This window comes from Macrobrachium rosenbergii, chromosome 28, assembly GCF_040412425.1.
Source record: "Macrobrachium rosenbergii isolate ZJJX-2024 chromosome 28, ASM4041242v1, whole genome shotgun sequence".
Taxonomy (NCBI): Eukaryota; Metazoa; Arthropoda; class Malacostraca; order Decapoda; family Palaemonidae; genus Macrobrachium; species Macrobrachium rosenbergii.
Window position 1 is genome coordinate 25,260,973 of NC_089768.1, and position 12,777 is coordinate 25,273,749.

The 12,777-nt window shown below is 34.2% G+C and overlaps 1 protein-coding gene across 1 annotated transcript in view; it reads right to left on the reverse strand.

Moving 5' to 3' along the window:
* Nucleotides 1-358: 358 nt before the first annotated feature.
* Yod1 (Yod1 deubiquitinase) overlaps nucleotides 359-12,777 on the reverse strand; it is a 57,645-nt gene continuing 45,226 nt past the window's right edge. The window contains exon 7 of the mRNA XM_067130349.1: nucleotides 359-595. Within this exon, the coding sequence (XP_066986450.1) occupies nucleotides 497-595 (99 nt within the window). The 3' untranslated portion in view covers nucleotides 359-496. The remainder of the gene's footprint in view (nucleotides 596-12,777) is intronic.

Below are 12,777 nucleotides of genomic sequence, written 5' to 3' on the forward strand. Positions count from 1 at the left end.
TACAGCAAAATTAAAGCGACTAAAATAGGTAAATTTTTATAAATTGCCCTTAATTACCAACATCATTTCTGTGCTGCTTGTTTTCCTATCTCCTCAGTTGCCACATCCTTTCTTCTACTGTATACAACTTCAACATAAATGTATAGTTACCAAGTTCCTGATAAGCTGCAGAAATTATAACTTTTACAGTATTTACAAGTCATACTGAATTATTATAAAGAATTTGTCACGTTGCATTTACGCCAATGTATTATTTCATCCCTTTGTGCATGCTTTATCCTAATTATTTCTTTATGACCAGAACTGACTTCCATCACAATCAGTGATCTTTTTCACTAATCATGATAAGAACCAGGCAAATCTAATAATAATTTTTATTGGATGTAACCAGCTTAAGAGTGAAATCCTCTCCCTAATACAGTATATCAAAATAATATAGGTGGGATTAGAAAAAGGATCACACTAAAATGCAAGTTGAAGCAAACTGAATTGAAAGCTAGTGAATTGTACATAGTCCAATATAACCTAACCTTTTGAGCTTTATCCTACCTAGCCAGGGGACTTCACTTCCACATGGAACACCTCTTAACCTTGGCTGAAAAAATGTAATTAATGGTAAATGCCTAATTATGAAAAGGACAGACACATAATAGACAATAGACATATAGACAAACTTGGCAAAATATGTCAAAAACAAAATTCATATCTGCATCTTACCAATATACTGGTATCGAAACATTTGCAATGGAAGCCTAGGGAAAAGTTGTTGCAACTGACATGACAGAAAGAAAGAACAATATGCAAGTGGTGGTAATTCAGGGTAACTTTTGAAACGTCACCCTAAAATGTACATAATCGTGCAAGGAGGTAGAACACTAAAGTCCACTAATATGTAATAAATAGCTAAGCTAAAACATGGTTTATCTTCCTGAAAACGAGATCACTGAATTACAAAAACAATTTATTGTCAGAACTACAATCTTCATAGTCTTACGAGTCCTTGACAGCTTTATACCTTAAAATTCCTTATGTTTGAACTTAAAAGGTTTGAGCTTGTAAAAATAATGTTTATAAATGAAACCTTTCCACTTTCCTAATAAATGCACTTTAAGTCTGACTTGAAAGGAAAATGAAATCAAAACATCAAAATGCAATCAACTCCGTTTGAACACAAAAGAGAAATAAAAACCAGAGGGCAAAAATATCTACAAATTTGACAAAACCTGTGAACAGCATTCTATAAGCCATCTTCCTGATGATCAAGCAAACTTTAGTTAACATTTTTAAGGTACTGTAAGTATGAAACACCTTAAACAAGAATTTCTCAGATTTTCAGAACAATACTGCGAGTAAAACTCTACTGAAGTGTGAATTTTGTCCCCTTTTACAGTTTTTACTCAATGCAGCACAAAATATCATCAAGCCTTTGAAATTTATTTTAGGGGAAGGCGGGGAGTCTGAAACTCATCTGTAGTAAAACATGTTTCCCTCAGGCTAACCCAATAAGAGCCTCAAAATAATGTAATTTCATTGCTTGCAGCAAATTTCTTTTTTGTGATAGAAAACTGGTTTTGATGTTATTTTGAAGCAAATTTATCGTACTTTAAATAAAAAATCATACAATCAAAATAATTCTCTCAGCAGAGAAAAGAACATAAATTTATTTACTTTTGTAAATAAACATCAAATAATTAAGATATTTATAAATTTTTCTTTGCAACAAAAATGAATATGAAAAATGTCCTTTTGAATTAAATATATATAATTGTTACTTATGCCAATTATTGCATATAAAAACATCAGGAATACAGCAATATGGTAAAATGAGCAAAAAATTTTGGTGACTTTCTATTTTGAACTGATTTTATGATAACTCTATGAACAGCTACTAATCATGTGGGAGATAGAGTTAAACCACAGCTCAGCATTCACCAGCAATTATCCACAATGTTAAAATATTTATGATTAATTTTCACTTACTTTCTACAGATGACATCACAGAAATCTTAAGAGATTAAATTTGCATGAGGCCATTGAAATCTCAAAGGGTTATGGTAACTTTTGTTACAAAGATACAAACCTATAACTTTATTCATGTTGAAATGGCCATTTAAGATAAACCAACCAAGTCCAAAAGAGAAACAAAGTGGTAGTTTGAATATGATAAGATTTCTCATTACAGTATAGCAAAACCACTTTTTGATTGCAGAAATCTCCTATATAGACTATCTGCTGATCAGGTGAGTGCAACTTCACAAGCAAAGGAGATACCGCACTTCTACTACAAGCAGGTGGTCTATATCTATGAAATGAAAATAATTTATACTTTTCCACATTCATATGAATAAAAAAAAACACTATTTTTTAAATACAAATGATACATACAGTACTTGAGAGCAGCTTAAATTTTTATCCAAGTGGATATCACCAGTAAGATGGTATTTGGTCCCTGTAACTGGGGTCTGAAACTGGAATATTTCCTTTACAGTCACTGGAGCTGTGTGAAGAAATTTGAAAATTGGTCAAGTTCTGGTATTACTTTCAGTGTTCATACATTATGCATCAAACCAAGTCTATTCACCTTGAATGAGTACTTCATGGGTGTTTCAGATTAGCTGTGCTGGTCTTACAGCAGGCAAGGTTAAGAGTTTACTTCACCTGGGCTTCAGAGTGTAGCAGTCCTGAATTCAAACATTGCTCATGGCTTGTTAGATTTCACCGGTAAAACACAACCTTACCATTCCTGGGAGCTTAGGGATGGGGTTGTTTGGAAGAGCCCACAGGTCTATCTGCTCAGTCATCAGTAGCCACTGATTGATTCTCCCTCGTCCTAGTTTTGAGTCAGTGCAATAGCCTGTCCTTGATTCTGCCAATCATGAGCAACCCTCAATTCATAAACTACTAACTCTTATGCCCATATAACATGTCCTTATTAAACAATCATGATTGGCTCCTCCAGTAACCTACAATGGGCAACTTGAGCAACATACATATTCTGTTTAAAATTACATATAGGTATAAGAATGATGCTCTGACTTTGTAAGCACTGATCTTAAGAAAGTGCAAAACTGTTTTGAGACTAACTGATAGCCCTTGAAAAAACTCACCCATCCAAAAAGAGCCAGTATTATTTCGGCAATTGTAGGATGTGACCTGACATGGTTTGCACTGCCAAAATCCTCCATGACTGCATTTGTGCTGCCCTTGTCCAGAGTTGCCTGCAACTTCTCCCTCATGGTAGCTCTTCTTCTTGGCTGCGCCTTATAAAGAAAGTCCTGGCAACTCATGGTTTTGATGTCATGGCCAGGGGGTGAAGGCACTTAAGGTTTACTATAATTATAATTTATGTTTACCCAGACCAAGGAATCAATGGCATCCATGTGGACTTTAACACTCATTCTAGATGTTTTCTAGTGGTACTTACACCAACCACCTCCTACAGCAGCTCTTGTTTGAAGATGCTTAGGCTAATCTGACCAAAACAGTCATTCACACTGTGCCTGGCTTAAGATTCTCTTCCTGTACAAAAATTTGTGAATGACTGGGGAAAATACAGCTTGTTTATTTCATTAAACTGAAAAAATTACAAGGGTCTCTGACCTGGTGCTTCTTGTTCTGCCAATATAAGTCAACTTTGATTCATACAAGGCAATATATTCTGGCAAGTGAGAATGGAGTTCTCCCTGGATGAAACTGTTCAACCATTCACTCAACTGCCACTTTGGTTGTTTCAAGCATTAAATGCCATTCAAAACTAAGTTTGTCACCTTAATAAAACAGAGAGGATTTGTACTCTGTAAAAATATGCATACTACAATCTCAAACTAAAAAATTAGTTGTATAATTATGAAAATTCAATAATGTACAGCCAACTTCTCGACTTGTGTAAAAGATATATTCTAAGAACAAATAAAATGGAGTGAATTTTTTTTATGAAGAATTACAATTAAATATGGAGTAGTGTTTGCATAGCTCAGAGAAACTTCCAACGAATATCTAATGTTCAGCTCAAAATAATTTATATAAATATTTCATATTTAAAGAATGACTTACCTATGTTTACAGATCTTAGTACTGTAATAATAAACTCTAAGAAATGGAAAGCAAAGTTGTAAATATAAAAACAACTACAAGTTTTTAAAATAATGGTAGTTTCTACGCATCTGTAAGTTTACCATAGAGGTCTATCCTCAAAGGACTGCAGGGTTAATGAGTTATGAATTATCGTATAGGGAGGAGTGTCTCAGTGAAACAAAGGTGTCAAGTGTATGTCTTCATGTGCCACTGCTTCAGTATTATTAAATAGGAGGGGGCAGGTATGATCCTCATTGAAGCTCCACATGTCTGACTAACCTTGCTACTTTTAAATGATCATACACAGAGTGATATACATTACTGTTTTATGATACAAGTTGAATGGACAGACATCTTAGGTAAAAAGTATCTTTGGACATTATGCTTATTACATAAAATCATACCAAAGTAAAAAATTTTACTTAATCTGAAAGGCAATACACTCCTAGATCTAGTAAATCTACTCTCAAAACTTTCTTCATACAACTTGAAAAGCTCCTTAATATCTTGCAAAACTACTTTGACTTTCCCTTAATTTCCTCCTGTTTTAGATAACTTTACAAAGATGGAATGTGTCGGCATCTTCCATATTCTGTTCAAGGAAGGAAGTCATTTTCACCTACTCACATACTGGCAAATCTAAAAATACAGGGTACTCCACTGTAACTCATAAATGATCACAAGCAATAATGCTACCTTTCTGCAAGCTTGAGTACTTAGGAAACTTAAAACAACGATAAAACTATGTTCTGTTGACTGAAAATGTTGGTTTATTTCCAAAAGTTGAGAGTTTAAGGTGGTACCAAAATGTCACCCATGCTTTTAGGCTGGCATTTCTGGTAACAGGAATCAATATTTCTGTCTTATGCTATTTTAAAAGGCACATAATCTCCTGTCATTATACACTAAAAGGAGCATCATCTTAAAAAACCAGACCATTTTACACAAAAACATAAACACAGTATAGTCTTTGAAAACCAGTTGTATATGGAACCTAAAGCCTAAATAATCATGCATAATGATTACTTCATATGAAGCAACATGTAATGAGACCTCACTGCCTATATATCTGCATTTCCATAAAGAGTAACCCACACAGAGGACCACACAAAATATTCATCAATGACACTACCCAAGGCTTTTCCTAATAATTCCTCAGTGAGGGTCTTATAATGTCTGCCACTTTCATGAATGGATTTCCTCTCAGGGACTTGCTCCTTGAGTTTGCCATTAGCATTCACAAAAATATAATACAAAAACTCTTACTACCTGTAAACTGATATATCTACAATAAATACCTACTGCATTCACTATATTATCATATTTTTAACAGTTTTGGGGTCAAAACTGCAACATTACATCACAGTTATAAACATGACTTTTCATTCAAATATCAGAACATGTCACAAAAACATAAGGAATCACTGGCTGATACTCTGTTCAACATGTGGACTATTATGGTAAAGGATACATAAAATACCGAGACAACACGTCATTAAATTTGAGAACATTACCTTGATAATCATAATGCAATAAGCATCTGGTAAAAAATTTTATCTGTAAAAATAACCAAGACGAGAATTGGCTGTACAGTACAGAGAAAGCAGTGTGGAGTGCACATATAATAAAATAAAAGTGAAAATATTGGCAAATATGTTTCATAGGTACAAACCAAAATTTCTTAAGTGCCTTTTCCACCTAACTAGAGAATGCAGAGAATCAATAAATTCAAATGGCCTTACTAATGCTTCTACATCTGGCTTGTTAGAGCACCCAAATACGAAATTCCCTCCTCACCTGCCAATTCCCTGTGGGGTCACCACCTGCAATGAGTCCTGCATAGCTCACTACAGGCATTACTAAAAATCATTTGCTACATCTCAGATGTCACATCCACATTCTTTCGATTTTTTATTGTTCTCTTTACTTTCTTACCATTTAGCTGTAAAACTTCTTCACTTGGGAAAATGTTTATTGGTAATACTATGTTGCACCTCCTAAAACTGGCTGATAAAAAAATTCCCTTAAAGGAGCCTAATTTTGTGATCCCTGTCCAAACTAAAGGAGAGATTAGCCTACAGAATTGAGGTGCCATTTCCCTAGAGCCAGATGAAAAGAACCTTCTTCTAATAAGGATGATGAAAGGTAGAGGTTGTGACAGAGATGCAAGCAGTGGGGTCTGGCTTACTTTATCAACTTACAATACAGGAATTCATAAGAGCTTAAACTCATTATGGTATGAGATCCTCCTCTGGTCTGTCATGTAAATATCTGCATCTTCATAATTAAGACTTACACGCAATGGTACTCAACTAGTACAAGGGAAGATTACATAGCAGCAAAGAAAGCTGGACCACATCTGTGATGTACAAGACAATTCTCTATGCTTAGCTAAAGATACGTAGACATTGGGCAATCCATCTCTCAGTCACGCTTTTCTAACACTGAGGCAGCTATGCCAGGCCCTTCCTTAATTTATTCTCCTGATTCTCCTGTCCAGCTATTGTGTTTGTCAACCATAATTAGAAATGAGTTATCATCATTTAAGGAGATAAGTTTTAAGACATAAGCATTATAAAGAAAAATAATAACAAAGCAACTTGAAGCAATACAACTAAAAATATTTAAGAATACCCTCAACAATAACAATAATAATAACCACAAAAGACAGGAAAAAGAGACATGAATTCATGAAAAATACAATATACAGTATTTGGGCTGCTAAAGCAATACTACACATGGAGGAACTGTGGATACCTAGCCAGAAGTTATTGACCTAGCAGGTGAGAGAGGAGATTCCCCTCTAGGCAGTCTTACAAGCCACTTACACCACTTGTTACCTTCAGTAATGTAGTTAAGAAACTGATTTAAGCAATTATCCCGAGAGTGGGTAAAAAAATGGCACTCATAATAATGGGTTGTTCCTAGTATGAACATACCTTTCACCATGTGAGTTGGTGTTTGCACATCTCTTTTTCACTTCAACAATTCCACGGATAATTACTGGATTAAACACTATGTAAAACCTAGATGATAAATCTTAAAGATACTACTGTATATGAAGAGGCATGAAGTGCTACATTTAACACCATTCAAAGTGACTTCACATCTTAAGATTAATTTTTGCATATATCTTTCCAAGATATAGTTACAAATATAGCATACTTCTATGATTTCTTGAAATAAATAATATGACATTCAACTGAATTTCAAAATAAAGTAACTTAGTAACTAGCTTGCTTGTGTCATCAGGAACCATTTCATGATTCAAATCTACACCAATATTACAAACATTTTATTGGGTTTAAAAGCAAAATTCTTTCTTGCTATGAAAATATCTATTTTGTTTGACAAATACAAACCACTGCTTCAGTATAGCATATTACTTCAGTACCTCTATAGATTTACATCAAACAACATTTATAATTACAAAAATTTGTAGAATGCCTGTAGAGGGAGGTATGACCTGCCTATTTCCTTGTTTGTTTTTGTGCTCCCATGTACCCCCTTGATCTCTTTCTACTTTGCTGTCCAGCTTCTTGAACTCAGCCTTTCTTTAACTTTCAGTCCTCACATAAATAAAAAGAGACAATCCCTTCAAGTCTAAAAATAAGACTGACTGCCTTGGTTAACAACTTTATAGTTAAGCATCACTATATCTGGTATGTTCTATCTTCAAAACTAGTGGAGAGGGCAATATTCTGTTTATCACAGGAGTATGAGTGGAGTAAGAATTAAGGTCTCAATGCACACCTAAAAGGGGTGAAAAGTGAATCAGATACTGTATAGTGTAGGAGTTACAGCACTACTCAAGTGGATGCCACTAAACTTCATGTTTGGAAATGTCAAGGCACTCGTGAGTGACAACCAAAAGTAAAAAAAGGAAAGTAGATTGCCCTCTTCACTCTGCCACATGTTCAACTTTATCAAGATACACGACAAGCCGATGCAGGCCTGAAGAATGAAACAAAAAGGTGCTTAAAAAGAAGTCTTAAGCATTTACCTACTCAGATGCATCTTTTTGTAAATCTACGTGGACACCGGGCAATGAAGCTGTTTTTTTCCTTCATCCCAACAGTCTTAAATGGAAGAGATGGCAGACCATTCTGAGAAACTGTCCACATACCTGACAGCAGAATCTTTGCAATGAAATCTGGGGAAGAAGAAAACTTCCTGACTGCCAATTTCTGGTATGACTAGTCCTAACAAACATGTTTGGCTAAAGTGTGTGGCAAGAGAACTGCCATTTGAACAGCAAACCCCATAAAACTTGGTACAGGTTTACATTTTTAATAGATCCACATATATGACACCAATACTTATTAAACCATAAAGTCTACAAAAATATACAGCAAAACTGAAAACTCAGTACTGCAGTATTTCCATAGTTTACAAAAAATAAGAAATAGCTAAGCCTTTCTCTTTTAAAATGAAAGCTTGCAAAAGGTACTAACCACATTTCTTAATTCCTCTCATCATAAAAACTGGTGATATAATGATGAACTTATAACAATTACATGATATAAAGATAAATGCTGCAAGGATGTTTGGCTACAGCCTTGTACTGTTAGAATGTTCATGTCTCGTGTGAACCTGTAAAATTTCTTTTAATTTTTAAGTCCTGAAGATGATATTGCAGAGGCTGGAAAGCTTTGATGATTGTAAAGGTAACTTTTAAACTACACTCCACGATTTTGTATTTAAGATTTTGTGCGATATGAAATACTTTGCTAAGTTTCCATCCTGTCTTTACTGACTTTCTTTTCAGGTCATATCTTTATATTTCTACTTTTGGGGCCATATTCACTGACCTTCACAGAAAGTAAAATAAAACTAGGAATATTAAGGTGACATTGTAAGCAACCACATATCTTGTTATCACTGTTCGTTTTCTGGCTATACTGTAGACTGAAATGACTACTCTTGGTGAGTGGAGAAAATTAGCACAATGACTAAGGAGGATGGCTGGCCACACAAAATTTGAAATAGAAAACTGAAATTCCTGAATTTTTGTTTATTATATTTTTAAAATCTTCCATTTCCATGTAACTGAATTTGTGTAAACTGGGGACTACAGTACAATAAATTTCAAAAGGACACCTTCTTGTACATTTCACAAGTGTTTACTGATTCAGAACTGACATCCTAATGTGGTATCTGAAACAAGAGGGTCTTTAATATTTTGGCTCCATACTATTTATTATTTCATTCATTATTATATATCATTAATATTCTTAATTAGCCAGAATTCTGTGGACAAAAAATTTCTCAGCAATTATAATGTTATTTTACTTTATCAAGGTTGTGTTTTCTCACTGACCGAATTTTCACAGGATATCAACAATTCACAATTATTCTGATTATTTATTATTATTATTCAGTAGATGAAACCTCTTCATATGGAACAAACTCACAGGGCCAGTGACTTAAAATTCAATCTTCCAAAGAATATGGTGTCCATTAGGACGAAGTAAGAGAAAGTAAAGGGAAATACAGAAAGAACAGATCTCACTTATTAAAAAAAGAAAAAAAATTAATAGATAAAAATGTATTAAAATGCAAGAAAAATAGTACTGTATTAGGGTACTAATGCACTGCATTTTCTCTTGAACCTCTGATGTTCAAACTGCATGACATCCTCTGGGAGGCTGTTCCACAGTCCAATGGTGTGAGGAATAAAGGACCTCTGGAACTGAGAAGTTCGACAGCGAGGCACATTAACTGCATATTGGTGATGCTGTTCAGTGAATCTGGTTGCTCTCGGCAGATAAGGGGGATCATGGATCAATTGTGAAAGTGAAAGGTCTCTGTTGAAATACAACTTATGAAAAAGTTACATATGAGACAATCTGTCAATGGTCCAAGTCATAACTGCTACTATTAGGAAACAGAAACCTACCATCACAAACCACTCTATCTAAAAAGTATACCTTAGTTTTACCAGACCACTGAGCTGATTAACAGCTCTCCTAGGGCTGGCCCGAAGGATTAGACTTATTTTATGTGGCTAAGAACCAATTGGTTACTTAGCAACGGGACCTACAGCTTATTGTGGAATCCGAACCACATTATAGAGAGAAATGAATTTCTATCAACAGAAATAAATTCCTCTAACTCTTCATCAGCCAGCGGCGGGAATTGAACTCCGGCCCATCGAATGACGGCCTGAAGCTCAACCGACTCGGCCAACAAAGGGCTACTCTATCTAAAAGAGATAAATCTCTGGCAAAAGCAGACATTAACACTAAAAAACAGTATTCTAGCAAAGGAAGTACAAATGACCTAAAACAGTTTGCACTGATTTTATCACTGCAATAAATGTATGAGGCCTTACAAACAATACCTAACTTTCGTGCAGCATTTGCTGAAACTTTCATTAGATGTTTCTCAAAAGTTAGATGTGAGTCAAAAGTTACACCTAAAATAGTTAAAGCTTCAGACTCATTCAGCAAAGTTCCATCCACTCTGACTGAGTCTTTACCTTGCTCTGTTAATAAATGCTATCTTCATTAACATCATTAGAAATTCACCAGTGTAATATCATGGGTTTTTTCACCAACAGTAACCTTGTAATCTTTTTTTAAATTTTGCTCTGGGCAGTGTGAAATTGTTATATCACAAAATTCTGTAGGTATATAAACCATCTTATGCCTCTTTTGTACATTATCATCATTTCATGTACTGCGCACTTTACTTTATGCTTAGCTGCTTTTTTTGCTTAAGCATCTAGAGATCGGAAGATTCCACAACTCCACTAAGCAAACTATTCCACATCATAGTTGTAACCGAGATAAACTCCTAGTAAACTGAGTAGTATTAAGGGATGCCCTGGAAGGGTGTGGGGAGGGGCACTGATGCCATAAGAGACTATTATAATTATGTTAGCACTATGACCTTATAATCAAAGGGATTTCAAATTTTTACACCTTACTACACAACTAATATTAAAAATTCATGTGTTAGGAAACTATAAAATTCATCCTCAACGTTTATAAATTTTACAGTTGAATAAAATATAAATATCATTACTGTATTCATAAAAAATATACACAAAAAAGTTGCATCCAAAAACACTTCGCTACACCAAATTAAAGATTTTTAGTTATAATAGACTATGAAAGTTTCACTAAATTTTCTTCAGTCTTCTTTGAGATGTAGATTTTTACTTTTTTGAAGCAAGTTTTGAGAAAACAGTGATAGAAAAAATATTGCTTATTATGCAATATCTATGAAACTTAGATAAGTAGAAAGCTGATTTTTGCTGTAAAAATATTTCTTCACTCAAGAATAATCAGATGAAAAGAAATATGCTTCCAGGCATTTCTCCTACAGAGACTCTTGCCATTTATTCCAATTCCTTTTATCTTTTTAATTCCTTAAAGCACACAATTTTTATATCTTTCACTTATATGGCTTCTTTTCTTCTTTGCCCCATTATGACAGAAAAAAACTGTATTCAGAAATGCACTAAAAACAGTGGCACAACTCATGAAGTACTCTACATCACCACAAGTGAAGCAAAATGGGTGAGTGGTGCACAGAAAGGAAATGTTGGTGTAAACTTACATATTTCCATATTTGTGAAAAAGCATCCTGCAAAGATATCCTGAAGAAATACACATTTATCCTATTTTTACCATTTGTGAAAAAATAAATTGATTTGTAAATATTCCACTTATGAGAACACATATATTGTGTATTGTATATTCCTGGATGGTGATGAGGAAGATTGCCATTGCCATTCATATGCATATCTCTGTACAAAACATATCTTGGTTATTGAACTGTAAAAATGTCAAGAAACATAAAACATATGTAAATTAGATGACTTGGTACATGTGTCTGATTTTACATTTTCTTTGAGACTGATGTTGCCATATAAGAAAACAGTGATATTTTAGTAGGTAACTAAAATATAGTAAATATTTCCAACTAAGAGGGATTAGGGGATTTTACACACATTTTGCAACAATTTGTCACTTGCAAGGTAATAAAAATGATGGACAAAATTGTCTATAAATCCATCTGAAATTTTTCTTTAACAATAACACTTGAGGATGTGTTTACTTAATCATCAAATTGTCCAAAATTATCAGTAACTAAATTTTCACAATTCTTTAAAATTCGGCAATCAGTGCGCTCTTTAAACTTGATACGGTACAGAAAAACAACACATTATTCACAACAGCAGCCAGCCTACTGTTGTGAGCATATGCAGCTAGGGCAGGGAAAACACATAACACATGCTCATTATATTTATACCACAAGTCAACAGTAAGAGCTGAAAAAATAAACTTGCCTGATAACAAGACTCTATCCAAGAGTTTGAGATGAGAGTCAGCACTGGAAGATCACACTGGAGTACTTCAAACAAGGAAGAAGAAGAGAGTTTCAACATTTTAGCACTAAGATGTGCAATTTGATGTCTAATGTGTTTTTAACATTTCAAGTCTTCGTCTTCACTACCTGTCTCTGATTTATGGCCCCATTTTCTATCCTCTTACTATTTTCAGCTTACTATATTCAGACTGCATAGTCTTTTATTTTAATAGCTTTAACCACTACAGTTGCGATCAATTTGAAAACTCATCCAGTTTTACAATACTTTCTGGCATAGTGGCAAGTAATCTGGAATACCAACAATAAAATGGACAGAATAAGTATGCAATTATATCTGACCTAAAGACTAGAGGTAAAGTAGAG